General features: G+C 47.0%; 2 protein-coding genes across 2 annotated transcripts in view; both read left to right on the top strand.

Moving 5' to 3' along the window:
- Window positions 1-24,813, top strand: part of Arhgef4 (Rho guanine nucleotide exchange factor 4) — a 77,296-nt gene extending 52,483 nt beyond the window's left edge. The window contains exons 3-11 of the mRNA XM_076865738.1: window positions 17,230-17,409; window positions 18,695-18,871; window positions 18,959-19,138; window positions 20,047-20,279; window positions 20,749-20,878; window positions 22,330-22,461; window positions 23,139-23,382; window positions 24,070-24,147; window positions 24,662-24,813. Coding sequence (XP_076721853.1) covers window positions 17,230-17,409; window positions 18,695-18,871; window positions 18,959-19,138; window positions 20,047-20,279; window positions 20,749-20,878; window positions 22,330-22,461; window positions 23,139-23,382; window positions 24,070-24,147; window positions 24,662-24,813 — 1,506 coding nt within the window. The remainder of the gene's footprint in view (window positions 1-17,229; window positions 17,410-18,694; window positions 18,872-18,958; window positions 19,139-20,046; window positions 20,280-20,748; window positions 20,879-22,329; window positions 22,462-23,138; window positions 23,383-24,069; window positions 24,148-24,661) is intronic.
- On the top strand, window positions 13,877-14,047 carry Smim39 (small integral membrane protein 39). Its single transcript, XM_076866509.1, has one exon. The coding sequence runs from the start codon at window positions 13,877-13,879 to the stop codon at window positions 14,045-14,047; it is 171 nt and encodes a 56-aa protein (XP_076722624.1).
- Window positions 24,814-25,077: the final 264 nt, after the last annotated feature.

Below are 25,077 nucleotides of genomic sequence, written 5' to 3' on the forward strand. Positions count from 1 at the left end.
AGCTTTAGCTCTTATGTTTAGGGTTTTTGTCCATTTTGGGTTAATTTTTACATGTGTCAGAGGTCAAGTTCATTCCTTTTGCATTTGGATATCCAATTTCCCAACATCATTAGTTAAAAAGATACTTTTTCTTCACTGAATATTGTGGCACCTTTGTTGAAATCAATTAATTATACAGGGAGAGTTTATTTCTAGTTTCTTTATTATTTTTCACTGGACTGTATATCTATCCTTATGTCAGTACATTCCAGTGGTTTGTAGTAGGCTTTGAAATCAGAAAATTTGGGTCCTCCAATTTTGTTCTTCGTTTTTCAAGATAATTTTGACTATTCAGTGTCACTTCAGATTGCATGTGAATTTTATGATAAGCTTTTTTATTTGTATAAAAACACTATTGGTATTTTGATGGGAATGCACTTAATCTGATAGTATTGTCATCTTTAAAATATTAAATCTTTTATTCATAAATATGGTATGTCTTTCCATTTATTTTTCTTTCATTTCTTCCAATGATGTTTTGCAGTTGTCAGTGTACAAATATTTTGCCTCCTTGGTTAAATTTATTCCTAAGTATTTGCTACTACAGTGGATTTTTTTAAAATTTATTTTATGTTGTTCATTACAGATATACAGAAATAAAACTGGATTTTGCATGTTAATTTATATTCTTTACCTTTGCTGAATTTTATTTATCAGATATAACTATTTATTGTGGACTCCTTAGACTTTTCCATATATAAGATCATATCACCTGCAAGCACAGACAGCTTTCTTTATTTTTCAACATGAATGCTTTTTGTGTGTGTGTGTGTGGGGGGTGGGTACCAGGGATTGAACTCGGGCCATTTGACCACTGAGCCACATCCCCAGCCCTATTTTGTATTTTGTTTACTGACAGGGTCTCAGAATTGCTTAGAGCCTTGCTTTTGCTGAGCCTAGCTTTGAACTCGCGATCCTCCTGCCTCAGCCTCCCAAGCCTCTGGGATTACACGCATGTGCCACCATGCCCGGCCATGTATGCCTTTTGTTTCTTCTTGCTTATTTATTCTTACTAGGACATCTATTCAATATAGAATTGGAAAAGTGAGCATCTTTGTCTTGTTCCTGATCTCAGGGAAAAGAATAATTTCAGTCTTTCACCATTTAATATGATATTGACTAATAAGTTTTTCATATATGCTCTTTATCACATGAAGGACCTTCCCTTCTATTACTAATTTACTGGGTCTTTATATAAGGAAAAGATGTTGTGTCTTGTTGGGTTTTTTTCTGTATCAGTTGAGGTAGCCATATATTTCTTTCCTCCAGTATATTAATGTGGTATATTATGCTTGTTCATTTTGATATGTTGAAACACCCTTGCATTCCAGAAATAATTCCAACTTGGTCATAATACATAATCCTTCCAATATGCTGTTGAATTCAATTTACTAGTATTTTTGAGGATCTTTGCATCTATATTCATAAAGGGTAATTGTTAGTCTATAGTTTTTTTTTTCTTGTAGTGTCTTTGATTTTGTTATCAGAATTTTCTGTAATGAGTTAGGAAGTATTCCTTCCTCTTCAGATTTTTGAAGAATCTGAGAAGAATTGGTATTAATTATTCTTTGGTAGGATTCACTATCAGATGGCAGTAGCTATCTGGTCCTGGACTTTGCTTTGTTTGGAGGTTTTGATTACTCATGCAATCCCCTTACTGACTATGGGCCTATTCAGATTTTTTATATCTTCTTGAGTCAGTTTTGGTAAATCATGTGTTTCTAGAAATCTTCCGTTCATCTAGTTTATCTCATTTGTTGGTATTCTTTTATAAGCATTTCAATTTCCTGTCAATTGGCAGCAATGTACCATGTTGCCAATTAATTTTCTACAAAGATACAAAAGCCATTCAGTGCAAAAAAAGATAGTCTTTATGCAAGTGATGCTGGAGTAATTAGACTATCTATAAGCAATGAAAATGAAACCTTACCTACACCTACATGTTATTAAAAAGAAAAACCTCAAATAACATATTTAAGTACAAAAAGTAAAGCTGTGAAGCTTTTAAGGCTTGTGGGTATATTTCAGTGGTAGAATGGCTTGGTTCAGGCCCTAGGTTCAGCCTCCAGCATTGAAAGGGATTTACATACACACAAACCTTTAGAAGCAAATATAATGAATATAATTGGGAAATAGGGTTTGGTGAAGGTTTCTTAGACATGACACCAAAAATATGACTCATAAAGGATAAGTGATTAACTGAGCATCATAAAAATTTAAAACTTTTGCTTGCTCTACAAAAGCCCTTGTTAAGGAGATGAACAGATAGTCTATAGATGGAGAAAATATTAGCAAATCATATATCTGACAAAGAATTCATATCTGGAATATATGAAAAACTCTCAGATCTTGATGTATTTTAAAAAATAACAAAAAATTCAGTTGGAAAATAGGTAAAAGCCATGAAAAGATATTTCACCAAAGAGTTGATATGGCAAAAAAAATATGAAAAGATGTTCAACATCACCAGCTTTTTAGGAGGTGAAAACTGAAACCATGATCTGATATCACTACACATCCATCAGAATGTCTAATATATAAAATAATGACCATACCAAATCCTGGTGCAGTTTCAAAGAAACTGTCTCTCATTCATTGCTGGTTAGAATGTAAAATGGTACAGTCAGGAAAAATGATTTTACTTCTTAAAAGCTAAGTATTCATTACCATAGGACCCAGCAATTCACTCCTGGGCATTTATCACAGATAAATGAAAACTTATGTTCACACAAAACCCTGCACATGAATATGCATAGCAGCTATATTCACAATAGCCAATAATTAGAAATGACCGATCTGTCCTTAAACAGGTGAATGGTTAAATTGTGATACATCACTACTCAGCAATAAATCGAACTATAATACAACAAGTTGAATGGATCTCAAGGGTAGTGACTGAGTGATAAAGGCCAACCTCAAAAGCTAACATACAGGCAAGTGTGGTGGTGCATACCTGTAATCCCAGAAGCTCAGGAGGCTGAGGCAGGAGGATCTCGAGTTCAAAGCCAGCCTCAGCAATGGTGAGGTACTTAGCAACTGAGTGAGACCCTGTCTCTAAATAAAATACAAAATAGGGCTGGGAGGTGTCTCAGTGGTCGAGTGTCAGTGAGTTCAATCCCTGGTACCAAAAAAATAAAAAAATAAAAAAAACAGGTTGCTCTGATGGATACACACATCCAGATAGTTGATAAAATGACATAGGTCTTTACACACACATTTCCCCAGAGTCCTTTTCTTGGCTGTGATATTGTACTTGACTTACATGCAATATCCACTGGGGGAAACTGAGTGAAGGATACATAGAATCTCTCTGTACTAGTTGTACCACCTTATAACCCAAAATCTTTATTTCAAGTAAAGTTTTTAAACACCCTAGAAGAGATGACATGGCACTGTGACAATCTGATAGATTGCTGTTTTAGATGTGTCTGAGATTACGTTTTTTTTTAAAAAAAAAAAAAACAGAGATAGAATATTTCTCTCTTAGAAACATATACTGTAGTGTTTACAGATGGAATCATGCCATGTCTTGAATGTGCTTTAAAAAATCATCCAGCGGGGGGGAAAAAATCATCCAGTGGGGAGGACAATTAGATGATGAAACAAAATTCATGTTGAGAATTGTTGAAATTGGACACTGGTTATACAAGATTCCTTGTACTGTTTTTCTCCCTTTGTATATAGCGGAAGCATTCCATAACGAAACAACTTTAAAACATAAATGAAATAAAAAATTATGGGGGTGGACTTGGTACTTTTGACTGTGTACAAGGTCAGGAGCAAGGTCCTTGACTTCTTCTTGCAAACTGAGCTCAGCCACAGCTGCCAGGCTAGAGAAAGAGGGCTTCCCAGGTACCCTTTCACCATACTTTTGTCCATATGCAGCTACATGCATGAAGCTTCAGTGTTCTTGGCATTAGCTCTGCCAGGCCACTTGTGCTCTAGCTTTCCATTTGTTCTTGCATCCACACATCCATCTTTCCTAAGGGTACTGGGGATTGAGCTCAGGGACACTGTACCATGGACCTACATTCCCTTTTTATTTTGAGACAGGGATGCTTTACCTCTGGCTACAGCCAGTAGCTCATTCATTTTTTTTTTTTTTAATTTTGAGTCTTGTCAAGTTGCTTAGGGCCTCATTAAGTTGCCCATGTTGGCCTGGAATTTACAATTCTCCTGCCTCAGCTTTCCCAGTCACTGGGATAATAGGCAAGTGCCATCATGTCCAGTCTCTTCTCTCCATTTTTTAATTCCTGTGATTCCTATGTTTAGTCTCTATCTAGCCATCATCCTTCCATCTGTTTACTTTTTTATTTATCTAACATTGACTGAATATCAACATCAGGGAAAAGGGCATGGCTACTGCCTTCAAATAATTCACAATCTAGCTGGGGAGAGAAGCTAACACAATGCAGAAAAGAGTAAATTAGAGGCAGCATTAGTTCCTGGAGGAAGGGATCAGATAAGGTTTGCACAAGGGAGCAAAAATGTCAGAAGACAGTCTTAATACTGTCACTTTTGTTGGGCCCATGTAAATAATCCAGGATAATCTCCCTATTTCAAGGTCAGCTGATAGTGCCGTAATTCCATCTGAAACCTTAATTCCTTGTTGTCACGTAACATAACATAGTCACAGGCTCTGAAAAAGATATTTTTCATATTGTAGAGAGCATTATTCTGCCTACCACAAGAACACAGCCCAGATACAGACCCATCCACATGAAACATGATTTAAAACAAGAACAGAAATAGATTCATTGGAAAAGTTCACCTATTTGGCAAATGGTGCAGAGACTATTAATTATTCTTACAGAAAAAAAATGAAATCGGATTCCTACCTCAGACCACACATAGAAATCATTTGCAGGTAGACTTAAAACTTACATGTCAAAAAAAAAAAAACCCTACAAAACATGGAAAGATAACATAGGGAACATCTGTATGACTTTGAGATAGGGAAAAATTTCCTAAACATACAAAAAATACAAATCACATAGGACATGACTGACAGGTTTGTCTATATCAAAATTTCAGCATTTCAGCTCATCAAAAGTTAAAAAAAAAAAAAAAAAGGAGACTGACAAAGACAAGACAGTTGGGCTCAGTATTGCACGCCTGTAATCCCAGTGACTCTGGAGGCTGAGGCAGGAGAATCACAAGTTCAAGACCAGCCTCAGCAACTTAGCAAGACCCTGTCTTAAAAAGAGCTGCAATGTAGCTCAATGGTAAAGCACCCCGGGTTCAATTCCCAGTATTAATTTAAGGAAATTAAGGAAAAAAAAAGATAAGCCACAAATCAGGGGAGAATGGTTGTGACACAAAATCCATTTGTTTTTGCATCCAATCCAAAATGGGAGGATATAGATGGAGATATAGATAGATAGTTACAGATATAGATATACACATATACACATACATATGTATATATATTAAAGATAATGCAATGAAAAATGAGTAAAATTCATAGGTATTTAAACATTAAAGGAAATAAATGACATAAAGTGTAGATAAAATGCTCAACTCATTAGTGATCAGAAATGTAAATTAAAACCACAGTAAGATATCACTTCATACCCATTAGTATCTCAAAAGCTGCTTGATATTGCCCATGCCAAGAGTTGGCCAGGATGTAGAGCAATCTGAATATTAATATTCCACTGCTGAGAGTCTAAGTTGGTACAATAGCTTCGGGAAATTTCTTAAGTTACCCAGGACCCAGAGAAGCCACACCTAGGTGTCTTTACCCTAGAGCATGTATTCACACCAGGTGGGCTAATTTCTCCCAAAGTGAGCAAAAAACAGCTATTTACAATGGCCCATGGCCCTCAAAAGAGCCACATAATGTGAGCAATACACAGTATACCTATGGTATTGATATTTCATGGGAGGCAGGATAGGATTAAGAAAACTGTGTTAAAGGCTCGTTAGGGGGCAATAATGAAAACAAGGTTGAGAAATACTGTCCTAGAAAAAGTCCTGGTCATGTGCCCAGGAGGTGTGTAAATGTGTCTAACAGCAGCATCATACATATCAGCAACAACACAGGAAACAACCCATCCTTCCCCAGCAGTACAGTGGATACACAATACATGAAATATTCATAAAACCCAAGCCTGTGCCTCAGTAAATGTGAATTCACCACAGCTACACAGGCAGAGGAGTGAGAAGAGCCAGCAAGGGAATAGCTGATGGATAGTTCCATTTATTTAAAGTCAAAACCAGGCAAAAATCACTTCTAGATCACCACTACTTACAATACCTAATACAATGTAAATATTATGTACATAGTTGTTATACTGTTATGTTCAGGGGAAAATGACCCAAAAAAAGTCTGGACATGGTCTGTATAGACACAATTAAAAATATATATTTTCAGTCTGAGGTTGGTTAAAAAAAAACAGGCAAAACTCAACAAAAACATGCTAACACAAAGGTGAAGGAGTGATTTTTTTTTTTAATTTTTGATATAAGGTCTCTCCAAGTTTCAGAGATTGGCCTTGAATTTGAGTTCCTCCCTCCTCAGCCTCCCCAGTCGTTGGGACTACATGTGTGCACCACCTTCAATGGGAATAGTCTGAAAAAAAAATTTTCAAACTATTGGATATCTCTAAAAGAGACAGAAAATGGGATTGGAGTGATGCAAACAGGAGGTAAATTCTAGAATTACAGTGTTAGGTATATCAATAGATGCACCCTTTTAAATTTCAAACTATATTTGCATGTGTTTGCTATATATTTTCTTTGACTAGACACATAAACATATAGATAGGTATTCCTCTGTATCCACAGGGGACTGGTTCCAGGACACCCTATGGATACCAAAATCCACTGATGCTCCCAAGTTCTTTGTATAAATGGTGCAGTATTTGCATAGAACTTACACAGAGCTTGCTGTACACTTTTTGTTTGTTTTGGGTGATGAGGATTGGTCCCAGGACCTGGTGCATGGTGAGCTGGACCTACACTTCTAGCACGCCTACATAATCACTTCTAGATGATCACTACTTACAATACCTAATACAATGTAAATATTATGTAAATAGTTGTTAAACTGTTATGTTCAGAAGAAAATGACCAAAAAAAAGTCTGGACATGGTCTGTATAGACACAATTAAAAATATATATTTTCAGTCTGAGGTTGGTTAAATCCTCTGATGAAGAACCCACACATACAGTGAGCCAACTGTACAACATAACAACATTTGAACACATTTTTCCTAAAGGTCTTCTATGGCGGACATACTGGTAAATGGTTTTTAATCGAGTTCAGCGGGAGGAGCTCTTGAGCACTGACCATGGGGAAACCCCGTGTCTCCCTGTCTGCCAGGTTGCTGTGGGCTGAGTGGCAGGTGACTGGCAGTGGTGTGTGATCCAGCCAGTGTGTGCCTTCAACCAGTCCACAGTTCTGCAGCAAGGATGGTTTGAACAATTAGTTCCTGGACCTTGTCTGTCCTCTCACAAAAGGAGCATTGGTCCTAAATCCTCTGGCTCCTTTTCTGCATGTCCACCTTCTGCCCTTCAAGCCCACTCCCCTTTGCCAGCTGCTGTCTCTGCTTCCAGCCATGCCGGATGGAGTTCTGGACACGACTGTCCGCGCTGAGGAGGCGGGGAGTGAGGAGGACCTGTATGAAGACCTGCACAGCTCTGGCCACCACTACAGCCACCCTGGAGGGGGCGGCGAGCAGCTGGCCATCAACGAGGTAGGGTCAAGACTGTGTGGGTGGAGGGAAGGACGGGCTAGACCCAAGCCTGGCAGATGTGGGCCTGGCTGCCAGGGCAATTCAGCAGACTCCCATAGGCCAGATGAGCACAGTCCTATTCCAACACATGATGTGGCACTGAGTGCACACAGCATGTTACAGCCTGTGGCTCTCACTCTAGGGTGAGGTGTTTAGAGCAGGATGTCCAGACATAGAGCTCCATTGTTCCCTTCTGGGACCCACAGAGGATCAGAAGAGTAGGCACATGTGAGTGTTCCCGTCCTCCTGACACTGCTCTCCTAGGAGAAGGAAGCCCTTTGCAAATATGTCCTGGTGGGTGGAGCACTGCCTGACAGAAGCAGTCAGGGGCCCCCAGCCACTCCAGCCCCCACCCTCCAACAAGCCATAAGCATAGGAAGACTGGGGTCAAGGCCAGGGAAAACTGATTTCCTACCTGTGGACACCAAGAGCTCCGAGTATTGCTGTTGCTATGACAACTATGTGTCCCTGTTCTTACCTAAGCATGAGAAACCTCATCTGAGCAGAACTGGTTCCCATTCCTAGTTTTCTTTTTGCATTCTCCAAAAAAAAAAAAAGAGAGACATTTAAAAATATTTTAAATTTTTATTTGGTGCACATAATAATTGTACATGGGGCACAGTATGACATTTCAGTAAATGCCTACAATGTGTAATGATCAGATCAGGGAAACTGGCATATCCATCACCTCAAACATTAATCATTTCTTTGTGTTAGGAGCAATAAAAATCCTCTCTAGTAGCTATTTTGAACTATTCTTAATTTTTGTTAAGCAGCATTATCTTGCTATGCTGTACAAGACTAGAAATGATTCATCCTGTCCAGCTGCACCACAGCATCCATTAACCATCCTTTCTTAGCAAAGAGAAACTTTGAAACTTTGATTCTCCTCTTTTTTTCTCACTTGTGCTCCTGTTTTCTTGCCCTCTTTTATCTAAAAGTGGAGTGGGTGGTGGAACATAATGGTAGTTAACCAAACGTTCAGCACAAGCACATGCCCCTAGCAACATCATGTTCCCTTGGCTGTAGATTCTGTTGTGTTCCTGCTTTATTAGAACCAGAATCTTGCAGCACTTCAATTTTTCCTCAGAAAAGGATCCATTTACAATTGCCCTTTTACATTTCTTGAATGAATGGGCTGGTGGGCTTCTCAGAAACCAGTGCAGAGTGCAGTGCCCCAGTGTCCCCATGACTAAATAATAAGTGGTGATGAACTCTTATTAGAGGCCTGGCTCTAGATAATGAATTTTTTTTCTTTTGGTAGTATTGGGGATGGAACCCAGGGCCCCAAATGTGTGAGGCAAGTGCTCTATCACTGAGCTATATCTCCAACCCCTCTGGAAAATGATTTAAAATTGTTTATCAAATATCCATGAAGCATAGAACATAAACGTGCTAATAAAACCCATCTCTCTTTTATTTTTTCTTGCTGCTGGGGATTGGAGCCAGAGCCTAAGGCATGCTAATATATGCTCTACCACCCAGCTATACCTCCAGCTTCCAACCATTCCTTTTAATTGCCTCTTATGAGCTATTTTGGGTGGAAGCTGTTCTGAAGTCACATCTTCATTGTAAGCAGAATTCACAGATGATGGTTGTGCTTTGCCTTGAAAATGCAAGTTGCCTGCCTCAATATCAGGCTCATTCCTAGGAGGGGAAGCCCCAGAGTTGGAGCCTGTCACATGTGAGTGTGCAAAGGACTGAGCATCAGTTCACTTGGCTATAAAACAGAATGACCATGGAGCTGCGTGAGGACCAACTGGAATAATGAATCTAATGAACTTGACCTGGCTCATGGCAGGGCCTCAATACAAGTCTCCAGGGAAAGGATAGGAGGAAGAAATGGTAATCAAAAGCTCTCAGTGATCCCAAAGAAGTGGAGTTATTTGACTGGCCTTCAGTATTACACAGGTAGCGTTTCCATGTCTGGGTCTCATTCTTGGTGGTAAAATTTTGAACTGTCACATCTTGTTACTAGTGAGGAGGTACTTTGCGGGGGCCCCTCCGGTCCTTGACAAATCGTTTATTCTAAGATGCTTTGACCAAGAAAGACCAAGAGCTGGAACTGCTCTAAAAGAATATATAGTCGTTGGCAGAGAGGCACCTTAAGGAGGGAAATGCAAGCAGTGTAGATACGAATTTTGTAAGTGGCTGTTTGCATTGCTTAACAAATTTTTTTTCCTGCTTGGCTCAAGGTCTTTCTTGGTGTTGGAGGTTCCTGGGTATACCTTATGTTTAGAATACCCAGTACTTCCTAGGGTACTGTCCTCCTGGACTCTGACCATTTCCTGAAGGGGAAGAAATGTTACGACCCAGAGGAAACAACAGCTGGACTGAGGGACCCCTCTGACCGACACAGCAGGTTGTGCAGGGCCCTGAAAGAGAGCAGAGGAAAGCAGGCAGGGCTGTGGCGGCCACCTCCCTGGGCGCGCAAGAGAACCTGCAGCCAATCAGCCCTATATCATCACGACATGGATGTCGTGCTTGTGCTTACTGCAGGGATATAGGCGACTTCACTGGGCCAGGTAGTGTTGGCCACAGTCCTCTGAAGGCATGAAACAGGCTCTCTTCAGAAACTCTTTGAAAGGATATAAACAGTGATTGTCTGATGAGAGGCCAGGGGACTTGTGTAAGGTGCACTTAGGCACTTGCTCCTGACCCTGCGAGCTCCAAAACAAAGCTTGGCTTGGGGTTAATGAGACTCACACCTGGAAATTATTGAGGCAACTGGTGTCAGAGAAAAGTCCAGACTCAGTAATATTTGGTTTGCTCTAAAATTACATATTTACTTGTATTTTCTAAGAATACATGGGTGTCTTGTTCCAAATTGTGGCAATTTCTTATTCAAATTGGCCTTAGAAGAGGAAAGCAATTCTTAATTTCCTAAGAAAGGGAAACCTAAGTCATCCGGCCTAGAGAGCGGTAGACAGGGGAGAGCTGCGAGGCAGTCTGCATTCTGGGTATTTAAGGACTGTTATGGGTGTGATGTATATTTGTGCATGTGGTATGCATGTAAAATGTGTATGCTGAGTACTTACCGTGTGCCAAACAGTGTCTGCAGCCCGAGGATGCAGATATACAGAAGACACAATCCTGCCTGCCAAGAGGTGGCCGTCCAGGAACAGAGCTGTGTGAGGGCATTTATCTTTCTCTCTGTGTGTGCCCTCAGGACACACAGAAGGCCCAGAGTTTTCATTCTGTATTCCTTGCTCATATTTGTGTCTGGCCCTTTATGACTATCCAGAATCCTGCGAGATAAATCAATGAATGTAGAAACTGATTGTCCTCAGCGCCCACAAGTGTTCCTGTCTCCTTTCAGCTTTGTCCCTTCTAGAGCCTTCCCTAGATGCCTATGGCTTGGCACTGGGCCTGTCCATTTTCCCCTTCCTGCTTCACCCCACTGGGCTGGGCCATCACATCTGCCATAAGACATTCCCTTTCCAAAGCCACCCAGCTGTGGCCCTTCCATGATGTTTGTGGTTCTGGCACATACTGTGATCAGGAGAGGCAGGCGTGGCTCTGGAGTTGTTGGGGAAGGTCTGGACCAACCACCTCACTGCCTGGGAACAGTTGGAGCTTCCTCTAGGCTACATCTCCAAGGGTCATGGGGGGGGTTGGGGTCAGCTCCATGCACCTGCACATATAGCTACTCCTCACTCCAGGATGCTGGTAGGGGTGGGTACCAACGGGCTGCTTCTGAATCTCCCAGTGAAAGAAGATTAAGCCCAAACTAGAAGGTAGACAGACAGACATGCAAGATATATGTTTCATTTAAACAGGGCTTAAAATATAAAAGGGAACACCCATTGTCATGAAGCCAGCACAACAGTAGGTAGTGAGATTATTCTAGTAACTTGGACATTGGGTCACTCGAGGATAGAAGGTATCTCATTATCCTTATCTTGTGGCACTTCATGGAACACATGGGGGATGCTACAGGCCCTGGGGCCAGCTTTTGGCCACTCCTCCATGGACTCAGTCTGATCCTCTAGCTCAAAGTGTCTCTGTCATTTCCAAGCTCCTATGACCATTCAATGGCCTGATCTGTCTGTCACACACACTCCAGCCCCAGGGAGGTGTCCAATGCCTGTAGGTACCCCAGATACATTTATCCTCACACAACCACCTGGCTCAGGTGTTCCTTGAGATGGGGCAGGAGCACCTTGAAGTCCCTTGGAACTAACACTACTATGTCAGTCCAGGGCCACAAGGCCACCTACTGACCAGCACCTCCAAAATAAGCATTCTTCCCTCCACTGTCATCATGAAGCCACAGCACTGGGGGCTAAGCCCTTACCTGCGTCAGATACCTGTCTCCCCTTCACTTCTACATCTGTCCTGCCGCCTCAAGTCCCTGACCAGCAGCCGCAAGGGGATGGGGACATTTTCTTCTGTCTTCAAGCCTTTTTGTTGTTTTAGATGAAATTTACACACAAAAAAAAAAAAAGAAGAAGAAGAAGAAGAAAGAAAGAACAATTCACACCAAAAAAGCTATTGCTGCTGTTGTTCCTGCTGCACACTGAACCCTTTAGGACCAAAAGGCTAGGGGCTCCCAGTCAGAGGGTGGGCCCTGTCAGTCTGGCTCAGAGCAAAGGTCCTTCTACCACATTCCATGTTCCCAGGCTGCCCTGCTGTGCATGGACAAAGGCCATGCCCACATTTGGATCTGGACTAACGTATTAAAACAAGCCTCACTGTGCATGGTACAGTAGGGAGCTGTAGACCCTGCAGGGCTCAGGGCCACAATGGCTTGCAAGTTCCCAGCCCTGCTGTGCCCAGGAGCCCAAGGATACATGGACTGTGCACAGATGCACAACAAAACATCTCAAGTCAAGGATTCCAAACCACAACCCATTAAATGGTATGTCCCACAGTTTTAGAGGAGCACTGGGATTTGGCGGTGCTTGGGGGACTTTTGATGCCCTCTGATTCCCCATAAGTCCTTGAAAGCTTGGGGAAGCAACCTGGCACCCAAGAACTGGGCAAGAGCTTCCCTGGAGTCTTCAGAAGGATGAAGGCACACTCTCCTATAAGGGCGTACATGTATACTGACCCACATACACATAGAGACCTGAACACAGACAGTCACCCATATGTGAAAACACAGCCTCTCCACCATTTCATCTGTGTGCCTTCCCCTTATTCTTGGGAGGGACTCTTCCTGTCCCAGAGTCAGAGCACTGAGTTTGGTGCCTAGGAATCTGCCCACCTCAGACCTGTATGTTCAACCCTCTCAACTACAGTTTTATTCTGGAGAGAGACATTGACCTTGACTGAACTCTGTTGTGGACAGGAAAGACTCAAGCATGTGAGTTTTGAAACCTTCCCAGTTAAGATAATGGGCTCTGTCTGGTGAAGGAAATGGAACCCCTGGTTAGTTGACAAAGGATTTTTTTTTTTTTTTTTTTTTTTTTACACATCAGCTGAAGGTACCAATTATTTGCCCAAAGGAGCAATGTTTCTCTGGTGGTTGAGGTCATGAGGAAAAAAGCCCTTAGCATGAATTGGCCTGGCCAGGGTTCAGATCCTGGCTCCGCTATCCCCAGTCCTGGGTGATTTTATGACTAAGCAAATTACGGGATCTTTCGGAGCCGCATTTACTCATCTGAAAAGTGGGGACCAGAAGGCAGCCTTATTAGTGAACAGAACTCCTGATCCATTCCTCCCCGAAGGGACAGTGATCGGCATTTTGGCCTCTACATCCTCTACCTATGTCTGTGAGGTCCAGAGCATCCCTGAGCCATCTGTGCCAGGACAGCTGTGCCGGGTGTTGAGGGCTCCCCGCTACCACAAGGAGGAGCCAAAGGCACAGCGCAGCGCCCGCTGGAGCTCCGAGACCCCTCGCAGCTCCCTTAACCGGTCCCCCATCCTACGTCTCCCTCGGCTGTCCTCCCACCCAGCCATCCTCGCCAGTTCACTCGGCGCGGTTGCCCTGACTCCTGGACCAGGGAAGCGCCGCGCAAGGCGCCGGCGGCGCGGGAGGAGCCCCGGCCCTCTAGCGCCGGCAGCTCCGCCCCCTCCCCGGGCGCTGCGGGCCGCCTGCTCCGACCCTGCGCGGCGGGATCTCCGGGCCGCACAGAGCCAGGAGGCCGGGCGCAATGGCCAGGGGCCCGCAGTCCCGGCGCGGCCCCGCGACGCCCGGGAGCGCCCTGCGCGCCCTGCTACGCTGCAACCTGCCCCCCGGCGCCCAGCGCGTGGTGGTTTCCGCTGTGCTGGTGTTCCTCGTCCTCATCAATGTTGTGCTGATATTCCTGCTGGCCTTCCGCTGAGCCAAGCAGCCCACCCGGTGCCGTGCTGTGCCGTGGGGGACCGCGCTGTGGTGAGTGGCTCCGGGTTTGCATGCCAGCAGCTGTCACCCATAGCCTCCGCACGGGGATCTGGGGGAGATAGGCCTTTGGCCACCCATGTGCTCACTGACAAGGCCTGGTTTTGGGTGGTACCGGTAGTGCCACCATGTGGGTGACAGGGGCATGGTGGCACACGTGCATGGGGGGCGGGGGTCCGGTCTGTCCTCTGTGCTGTGATGCGGCGTGGGGGAGCTAAAATGGCGCATCTCTGTGAATAACTGGGGGTAGGTATGGACACAGCTGTAGCAGGGCTGGCTGTCAGGAAACGTGTACATGAGACCACTGGATGAGCAGAACTGGGCATGTACTTGTGTGTGTGTGTGCGCGCACGCGTGTGTGTTGAGAGCTTTGTGAAAGATACCTGGATACCTCAGGCAGGTCACCTGCAGTTGCTGTTCTCATTTTAGGCCTTAAAATAAGTAGTGCCAGTTAATCTCCCTAGGGGCAGGGCCCCTGCTACTCTTCTTGAGATGTAGACATTCCTGTTCAGGTAGACATTGAACAGGAATACCAGTGCAGGGGAGTCCAGACTGCCACTCCCAGACTATACATTGTAAAGCCACCACCACCTTGCAAGTAAGAGAAAGGGACAGGAGGCAGGATGGGAAGGGTGACAATGGTCATGGGGTGGGGGGCAATATTAGGCAGAGCCTGGCAATATTGCTCATCCCAGGGCCAGTCAGAACCTCAAAAGTACAGGAAGGGATCCTGCTCCTGCCCTGGCTTGCCTTAGTCTTGAACTTGCCCCTCCACATAAACATCCCTGTGTCTCAAAGTCTACCTCTGCATTCTCCTGCCAGGTGGGGGCCAGCCTGGAGTTCTATCCCCTGGGAACTGCCAGGCTGGAATGTTAGCTTCAGGGACAACTGCACCTAGGATAGAGCACCGGAAAAGGTCTGTGCCCAGAAACCATCCTCTGCCTGCAGGTGAGGCACATATGATGTCCTAGAAAACATGTCTCTGACCTCTTGGAATCACATTGTGTCTTGGTGACATCGCAGAAATTACTAATGTCAGTACTATAACTTGTTAGAGTACTTCTGGTTTTGGGCCACTGACAGGAGGAGTAGGGAGGTTGGAGAACTTGTTCACCAACATGTGTCTTTCAGGTGCCCTGTGTACACAGTTCTAAGACAAGGAAGCAACAAAGGTGGCCAACACCTAACTACCCCCACTTCTGGGCAGGATAGGCATGGGGACATGCCCCTGTTGGTACCTGTCACCCGGTTCTCGCTGTGAAGCCTTGTCTCTTTAGATTCCCAACTCCTTCCATAGCTTCCCCAGGAGTTATGAAGGAAACAGCCCATGTAATATCCACACCGGTCTGCAAGGACTGCTGAATAGAGGAAAGGACCAGACTGGCTTTTGCTCAGGGGTCATTTGAAGGGATCTGGGGACCTCATCCAGTTAAGACAAAGCAGGAACCACCTAGTAGAGGAATCAGTGGGAAATGGGTTACATTGAGTGTCTGGGTTACTCCCCCAGGTCAGGCCCATTCACCTGCATTCTCACAAGACTCACCTATATCACCGGGGGTGTCCACTTCCTCCTTTCTCTTGAGCCACATTCTTCTAGACCTTGCATAAAAGCCTGCTTGTCAAAGGTACACTGGCTCTACACGTGCAGTCAGCTGGCTTTCATATGGTTGCGCCGAGTCCCTGTTTCATCCCATCTGTGTTGCAGCCAGGCCCACGTGCAGGTCATTATAGCTGGGCATGAGGGTAAAGGTCTAAAGACTGCTGCTCCCAGGAATAACCCAGTGCTCTATGCCTGGGGTCCCCACATAGGCCTTGGGAATGGTCACTGCTTTGTGAGGGTACATTTGCACATGGGCTTGCAGATTACTCTGAGGAGAGGTGTCATCAAGTGTGCAGGTGTCACCTTCAAGAAAGAGTAAGAACCAGTGGTTGGGCCTTCCCTGAACTTGCCTGCTCAGGCCCTCCCCTGGAAGGCAGCTCCTAGCCTGAGTGGGCTTCTGTGCTGCAGTGGCAGCCTACCACTCACCCTACCCACCTAGGCACAGATGCCTCTTGGACAGTGACTGGAACTGGGGTGGATGTACCGGCAGTCCAGCTGAAAGGTGTAACCCTGCTCTTGGTTCCCATGACCATGGGAGGATTAGCATGCACACAGCCCTGGATGCGCCTAGGGAAGCCAAGGGAGGGCTCACCATGGGTGGAGAGCAGCTAAGCGAGAGTGCTTGGTGCAGAAGGCCAATCTGGGGATGCTCCAATTCTTCCCTGATTGTTTAGCTGTACAGTGGCAGTCATCAGTTCTATGCAATTCCCAGCCCACCCCTTCTCTACTGCCCTAATACTACTGGAGCCATTCATCATTTATGGAGTAGAAACAGGGTCCACATTACAGAAAAGCCCAATGGGAAACAAATCCACAGGCAAGGGCTGCCTGGTTGTGATGTATCAGTCCACAACCACTTAGGAAAAAAATATCATAGGTTATTGAGCAGAGAATAACCAAAGCAGAGAATTGTCAACCGGGTAAAAGTGGTTGACTTGGTGACAAAGCACACAAGAACACCAGAGGTATCTATGATAGCAGCTGCAACACACACCTACTTCTTTTCTTTTTTAATTAGTTTTTAGTTGTCAGTACCTTTATCTTATTTATTTATTTTTATGTGATGCTGAGGATCAAACCCAGGGCTTGACATGTGCTAGGCGAGTTCTCTACCACAACCCCAGTCCCCACATACCTACTTCTAAAGCTAGGAAATAAAGGAAAACGGTTGGAATGAGTAAAATATGGATGCGTAGGACTCTGAGGAGGGGTGCTGCTCAGCTGATGTGGGTGTCTGAGCTGTGGTTGAAGGTGGGTTGGAAGCGGAGAGGCAACTGCTCCAGCACCTGCTCAGCAGGGGTGTGTTCAAATTCACTTCTGGCTCTACTCTTGAGCCCTGACAGCCTCAACTTGCTCAGGGCACAACCCTGCTGTCAAAGAGCTGCCAGCTGGGAGGTCAGGATCTCTTTTTCCCAGGGCAGTTGAGGGTGAGGATAGACAGCGGGAGCGCCTCAGCCTGGCCCTAACCCCATGAGGCCCAGGGTAGCTTTGCCCCCCTGACCCGCCTGCCTTGGCTCTCTCCACAGCTCATCAGTGATGGCAGTGTGGTCTGTGCTGAAGCACTCTGGGACCATGTCACCATGGACGACCAGGAACTGGGCTTCAAAGCTGGGGACGTCATCGAAGTGATGGATGCCACCAACAGAGAGTGGTGGTGGGGCCGCGTTGCCGACGGCGAGGGGTGGTTTCCAGCCAGCTTTGTGCGGGTATGGTTCCAGCCTGCGCTTCTGCCTGACTCATGAGGAACTACTTGGCTCTGCTCAGAAATCCAAGCCCAAGCTGGACATGGTAGCTCATGCTTATAATCTCAACCTACTCAGGAGGCTGAGGCAAGAGGATCACAAGTTTGAGATAAGCCTGGGAAACTTAGCAAGACTCTGTCTCAAAATAAAACTTTTAAAAAAGGGCTGGGGATGTAGCTTAGTTGTAGAGTGCCCCTGGTTCAAATCCCATTACCAAAATTATCATTAACATCCAAGCTCAAAATAGCTCTGGGGTCCCCCTCTCCAGTTTGTTGGTACCTGGTGCCTTGGGCTGGATGGGTGGGTGTCAGAGAGCTGTGACACAGCCCTGCTCCTCCTACAGAGCCACTGCCTCCTCTGTCCCCTGCTGCTAATGCCTTCCTGGTGAGCCCTCAGGCCAGAGAGAACAGTGTGATGATAGTATATGACTCACAAGGGGAATGTGCATGGTAGAATCCCATCACCAGGAAGAACTTGATTTACCAGGCCTTTATGAAGCACTACAGAACATTTACATGGATCATCTCACTTAACACTCATCTAGCTCTGGGAGGTAGGGACCTGAGGAAACCAAGGCATGAAGTCGCTAAGAGGTCACAGGGAGAGGACACAGGTCCCACCTAAGGTGACCTCTGGTCTCCAAGGGAAAAATCCAGGTGCGATCTCCAAAGGGCCAGGCTGAGGGCAGCCAGAAGGGGAGACCTCATGCCCTGGTGTTCAGGTGCTCTTCCTGCCCAGGACTCTCATGTAAACTGTCTACTCTGAGCCCCAAGTCTTTCCTTAAGTTACAGGTTTAAACGAGCAAGACCATACCACCTACCTAGTGTAGTCAGCTCCCACACGGCCTAGTATGGCAAGTGCTGGTTCAGAAACCCCTGGCACATTTTCAAGCACTGTGCTAAGCACCAAGTTGGGATGGGAGGCTTCAGGGGGAACATAGGGTCTGCCAAGGCTGCCCCAGTGGTCTTGGGATAATATCGGTGCCCCTTGGTGCAAAACAAAGCAAACAAAAACCCCAAACCCAAAACAGCTCTGGGGTCCCAGGTGGCCTCGCTTCCCATCTCCCATCTGCTGCAGTTAGACCTGCTGTCCCCATCCTGGCCTTGTATAGCAGTTATAGGAGTTTCCGAGCTAGCTCAGGACCACTGCAGGTCCTCTGAGTCTCAGTTCCCCACTGCCACTGTGCAGTGTACAGAGACTGACTCCTAGAGCCACCACAGGGCACTGACTGACTTCGGGTTGCCTGCAGCTACGGGTGAACCAGGATGAGCCCACAGATGACGAGGCCCCACAGACTGGCGATGGCAAGGCTGAAGATGGTGGGACAGAGGCACAGAGCAGCAAAGACCAGATGCGGACAAACGTCATCAACGAGATTCTCAGCACCGAGCGGGACTACATCAAGCATTTGCGTGACATCTGTGAGGTGAGCAGGGACCCAGCTTGTGAGTGAGGCAGGGAGGGAAGAAGGACGGAGACAGAGCTCTGACCACCCCTGCCCCACCCCCACAAGGGCTACATCAGGCAGTGCCGCAAGCGTGCGGACATGTTCAGCGAGGAGCAGCTGCGCACCATCTTTGGGAACATCGAGGACATCTACCGCTGCCAGAAGGCATTTGTGAAGGCCCTGGAACAGAAATTCAATAGGGAGCGCCCACACCTAAGCGAGCTGGGCGCCTGCTTCTTGGAGCACGTGAGCAAGCCCTGGCTTCTCCATCTGGATCCCTAAGCCCTGCCTGTCTAGCACCTATCTCTCTGCCAGGGACGCTTCCTCTCCCCACACACCCTGGCCTTTTATTTTCACCTCTCTTTGCATCTGGCTCCCTTCTCCAGCCCAGGCAACCTGCTATTGCTGTTCTCCCAGAAGCTTCCAAACATCTGTGCACCAGGCCCCAACCTGTTCCTCTTGCTCTACAACAGTCTTAGAAGGGTCTCTGCTTTTGGGTGGGGGTAAATCACTGTCATCAAAGGGGAGTCTCAGGCATCAGTCAGGAAGGATTTGCTTGGGCCAGACAGGAAGGCAAAGATGTGTCCAGCCACCTATTTAGTGCCCCAGGGAAAGTTCTGGGATTCCTGATAGTGGGTAATCTAGAATTTGTGTGGAATTTATAGCCCACATCCAGTCTAGATGCCAGATGCCCAAAGGTTCATTGACTTGGTCTGGAAAGATTCCAGCCTCACCTGAAAGCACAGAAATTTGTTTTATCCCTGTCCTGGGCAAACACAGGGTTAAGCAAAGGATGTCTGTCTCTCTACCTTCCAGCCTCTGCCCCACTCATCTTTTGACCTAATAATAGCCCTTCCTTATTAGCACCATTGATTTCATTAAAAAAAAAAAAGTCGAAGTTTCTACTGAGGGCTTTGCTGAGAAAGCTGGGTGGCAGCAGGCAGGAGCACGCAAGTCCTCTCGGGATCTTCCCATCCTTGGATGTGATTCCACATACCTTGTGCCCAGTTAAGTAAGTGGAGAGTGCCTGGTGTTCCCTGACCCGACTCCTAAAAGAAATCAGAGGCTCTTGACTCTCAGGGACCTGGGGCTTTGGCTGATTGCCTGGGGGAGCAGGAAGACAGCCATCCTAATCTCCAGCTGTGCCCTTACAGCAAGCAGACTTCCAGATCTACTCCGAGTACTGCAACAACCACCCCAACGCCTGCGTGGAGCTGTCCCGGCTCACCAAACTCAGCAAATATGTGTACTTCTTTGAGGCCTGCCGGCTGCTACAAAAGATGATCGACATCTCCCTGGATGGCTTCTTGCTGACTCCAGTGCAGAAGATCTGCAAGTATCCACTGCAGCTGGCTGAGCTGCTCAAGTACACCCACCCTCAGCACAGGTAGGAGGCATGAAGCAGAGAGGTAGGCTGAGGTTATGCACCAGTCAGTTTGTTAAGCACTTGGGGTGTGCTGGTTTCTGCTGTAGATACTGGGACAACACACCAAATAAAACAAGCAATGTCCTCAAAGAGCTACCACGCAGTGGGGGCAGAGAGAATCATCAAGAGGATATTAAGGGGCTGAAGCTCAGTGGTAGAGCACTTGCCTCGCCTATGTGGGGCACTGGGTTCAATCCTCAGCACCACATATTGTGTCCATCTACAACTAAAAAAAAAAAAAAAAAAAATCTTTTTAAAAAGAGGATATTAAGTTTAATATTCAGGAGGAGAGAGATTGTGCATTTGACAGTCAGACATGGGAAGAGGAACAGCCCCAGGAAGAGTCAGCTCCACCCAGGGGGCTGTGGGAGACTCCTACATCTCTCTGCTTTCCAGCCTGCAGTGCCCTTCCATCTCTGTTCTGCCACAGGGACTTCAAGGATGTTGAAGCTGCTCTGCATGCCATGAGGAACGTGGCCCAGCTCATCAACGAGCGGAAACGGAGACTTGAAAACATCGACAAGATTGCTCAGTGGCAGAGCTCCATAGAGGACTGGGAGGTGAGGGCCCCAGGGCCCAGAAAACACTGCTGGGTCTTTGCTTGAAAATTGTGCTTATCCCTGAAAAGTCTGGGAGGGAGCAGAATCAGAGAGCCAGGCTCTTGAAAGCAAGTACTCATGGCAGAAAAGCAGGTTCTCTTGTACAGTCACAGGGTCTTTGGTGCTGCCCAGAGCCAAGCTTTAACACCTAGTGGCCCCCTTCCTGTGAGGTAAGACAGTCCTCCCAAGAGCCACCACCATCCAGGAGAAGCCCTAACAGAGGAAGCATGTTTTTTCTACACTATATCTATTCCTCAGGGGACAGATTACATCACTGAGTTTTATTGAACTTTTGGGGCTCCCAACACTTGGATTTAGGCCTCAAAGTGTGACCAAAAATGGATCACTACCTACCAGGGCTCCCTAGTTCCATTTTTATGACTTGCATATTCCCCACGTAACTGCCAGCCTAGCCTTCTAAGGGAACAGGAAGGCCTGAACTGATAACATTCCTGCTCCCCAGAGCCGTAGAGGGTTTTGCCCTTCCACCACCAGCCACTCTACCTCATCCCAAGGCTCTGCTCCTGTCCACACAGTGGCACTGTCAAAGGAATTATCTGAAAATCAATATAAATCAGCCACAGAATGTTATAAGATAGATTTCTGGGCCCCACCCTTGACCTACTGAATGCAAATCCCTAAGGAGCAGCTGGGCAATGTGGTCTAGTGGTTCAGAGCCCAGCCTTGGCTAAGGACCCATACAAGTTCAGTCATCCCAAACTGAGTGGTTGCCAACAGCTGGCTGGGATTTGTACTCTCATAGAATTGGAAAGGGACAGGACGTAGAAAGTTGAAAGTTCCAGTGATGGAATTTCAGGTACTAAATACATATAGCTGAGAAAAGGACCTTCTTTAGACTCCTAAAGACTAACTACAGAGGTGAATTCCAGCCAGCCTAATTTTTTCACTAGGGCAGAACTATCTAATCAAAAGTGTGAGCCACATGTGTAATTTTACACTTTCTAGTAGCCATCTTAAAAAAGAAACAGAAGAAACTGATTTCAATGTTGTTTAACTCAGTATATCCAAAAGAGCATTTCCACTTGTAATCAACACAAAATACCATTGAGATATTGTATATTGTTTCATATTAAGTCTTCAAACTCAGTGTGTATTTTATACTGACATCTCAATATGAATTAGCCACATTTTCAGTGCTGAAGAGCCACATGAAGCCACTATTTTGCAAGGATAGCCAGCTCAGGTCAGATGCTTCCACCTTTTTCCTTCCCCTCCAATAGTCCCCACCTTTGGGACCAGAATACTTCTTAGACTTCAAGAGCACCCAGCCTACCTTGGCCTGGCCCAGTGAAAACTATAGTGGGAAGACACCCACCCACCCACTACAGAGGCAGGAAATGGAGCCCAAGATTGAGTGTGCTCTTCTCATGCCTCTCCTTGGGGACCCCCAGGGGGAAGATCTTTTGGTCCGAAGCTCAGAACTCATCTACTCGGGGGAGCTGACTCGTGTTACACAGCCCCAAGCCAAGAGCCAGCAGAGAATGTTTTTTCTCTTCGACCACCAGCTCATCTACTGTAAGAAGGTACCGGCATCACTCTGCCCTGCTGGATTGGCCCCACAGAGCAGGTGGAGAGACTAAAGCCAAGGGCTGGGAGCAACTGCCCGGAGAAAGGGAGACTGGCAGATCCTGCACTGGCCATTCCTCATTCCTGGGAGGAATGGTCAGGCCCGTAGGGCTGGGAGATGGTGAGACCACAGGATGGCTCTCAGTCCAGTCAGGGCCCAGTACTGTTAAGAATGCCCTCCTCCTGACCTGGCCCCTGCCTGATCCTCAAGTCACCTATTTATTCTCCTCCTATAAATCTCTGCTTCTCCTTGTGACCCCGAAGTCCTTTGCGGTACCCTCCTCCCAGCCTCCTCTTCACTGCTACCCTAGAAGCCCCCATCCATGCAGTTCTCCTTGTCTACTATACTCCTCTGTACTGTGCCCTGTAAGCCACTGTCTTAGTTTCTATGTGTATCTGTCTTCCCACCAGACTATACAGTTCAAAGACAGGGCTGCCCCCTGCCCAGTTAGTAGCTGGACATTGAAAGGGCAGGCTCCTCCATTCGTGGTTCAGCAGTCATAGGTCACAAGAGGCCCCCTCTGCCTTTAGGTGCTCACTGTCTGCTGGGGAGGTGGCTGGGGGCAGACAAGGGATATGGGCAGGTGAGCAGGTGAACAGGTGGGCAGCCAAAGCTCAGGGCAGCATCTGGCAGGACCTGCTTCGCCGGGACGTGTTATACTACAAGGGCCGGCTGGACATGGATGGCCTGGAGGTGGTGGACCTGGAGGATGGGAAAGACAGAGACCTCCACGTGAGCATCAAGAACGCCTTCCGGCTGCACTGCAATGCCTCAGGGGTCAGCCACCTACTATGTGCCAGGAAGCCTGAGCAGAAGCAGCGCTGGCTCAAGGCCTTTGCCAGGGAGAGGGAGCAGGTGCGGCTGGACCAGGAGACAGGTGCGAGACCCTGCTGGGCCTTGCCCCACCTCTAGGGCCAAACTGGCCCTTTTGCCTGGCCTGGCTGCCTGGCAGTCAGAATCACCTTGATAAAGTGAGGCAGTGTATTTCATCCAGGAGTTTCAGGGCTCCAGGACTCTCTTGGTCCTAGTAGTAAGCAAGGTCACCCTCACTCTACTGGCAGGAGTGGCCCTTTCTCAGTATATGGCCCCAGAACACGGGTCTGCTGGCCTGCATGGGGTAGGGTGGATGTTGCTTCACTGCACAGACTTGCCCATGTATCCATGGACATGCTCTAAAGCCAGCTGGAACCCTGAGGAAACATGGAGGGGAAGGTGGGTAATAGCCTCCAGAATCCTCCCCTGCCCCATGAGAATAAGCTTCTCCCCCTCCTATTCACTCAGTGGCCAGGTTGCTCTTGGTAGAAGAAAGAGCATCCACCTAGACACTGCACAAAGTGAGGGCCAGACATCAGGTAAAGGCAAGAGATGTGGGGCACAGTGGGAGGACTCTGGGATCTTCATTCTCTGCCATAGTTGGCAGGGTCAGCTGACTGAGCAGGACAAGGAACAGCCCTTGCTATATTAAGGGCACAAACCCTGAGGCATATGGGAGCAGAACACTGGGAATACTGCACCCAGGCAGGGGAGGAGGAGGATATGGGGCCTTATGTGTACCTCCCCCCAGGCTTCTCCATCACTGAACTGCAGAGAAAGCAGGCCATGCTGAATGCCAGCAAGCAGCAAGCCACAGGGAAGCCCAAAGGTAAGTGGACAGTAGTCCCACCTATGGGCAGCTCTGTCATTGATTACATCTTTGACCCCCAAAAGCAAAGCCACCTAAATACCAGGTTCCCAGAGGTGCCCACTGCCCTTTGTAGGTATTATGTTCCCAAAGGTTGTGATAAGGGGAAGCTTGGGTCAGTACATTGTTCTTTATCTTGACCCCTCTGACCTCAGCATTGTAGCACGGTTAGTGTCAATGCTTTTCTTCCCTAGGCTGCTGACAGGCACCCTCACAGCTACCTTCCCCCTTGCTATAGAAAGAGCCAACATCACATGCCTTAGAAGGGCCCCTGGTCATCTATCGTCTCTGAAGGCTGCAGTAGTTCAGGGCCAGGCCAGAGGCTCCAGGCAGACTGGGCCCCAGGATGTGGTCAACCCCTCGGGAAACAAATCCTATGTGGCAGAACTGAGGTTCCGGAACGGGCCCCTCTGCCTTCCACCCTGTGCCACCTGATGCTGGAGCACCCATGACCCTGCTGTTTCTCTTTGCCTAGCCGTAGGCCGGCCCTGTTACCTGACACGCCAGAAGCACCCATTACTGCCTGCCAGTCGGCCCCAACAGCAGGTCTTGGTGCTGGCAGAGCCCAGGCGGAAGCCATCCACCTTCTGGCACAGCATTAGCCGACTGGCACCCTTCCGCAAGTGAGCCAGTACCCACCTGACAGCACTTTGTGGACCTGCCCATCCTCAGCCCCCAGCTTTTCCTCCTTGAGGACCACTCCATCTGGCCATCCTTTTCTGCCCATCTTGCAAACTTGAAGTGTGCAGGTGTTGGTGCCCCCAGGGCACACCAGGTTTGTGCTCCCATGCTTGGTTTCTTCCCTGCTGCTGGTGAATGAAGTGACCAGCTGGGAGAGGCAGGGCCCTGGCACATACAAGCCCCTCCTGCAGCCTGATCTCTGACCCTCTC

This window comes from Callospermophilus lateralis, chromosome 9 (assembly GCF_048772815.1).
Source record: "Callospermophilus lateralis isolate mCalLat2 chromosome 9, mCalLat2.hap1, whole genome shotgun sequence".
Classification (NCBI taxonomy): Eukaryota; Metazoa; Chordata; class Mammalia; order Rodentia; family Sciuridae; genus Callospermophilus; species Callospermophilus lateralis.

Excerpts from the sequence above, each read along its gene's own strand:
- Smim39 (XM_076866509.1), top strand. The coding sequence starts at position 13,877 with ATGGCCAGGGGCCCGCAGTCCCGGCGCGGCCCCGCGACGCCCGGGAGC.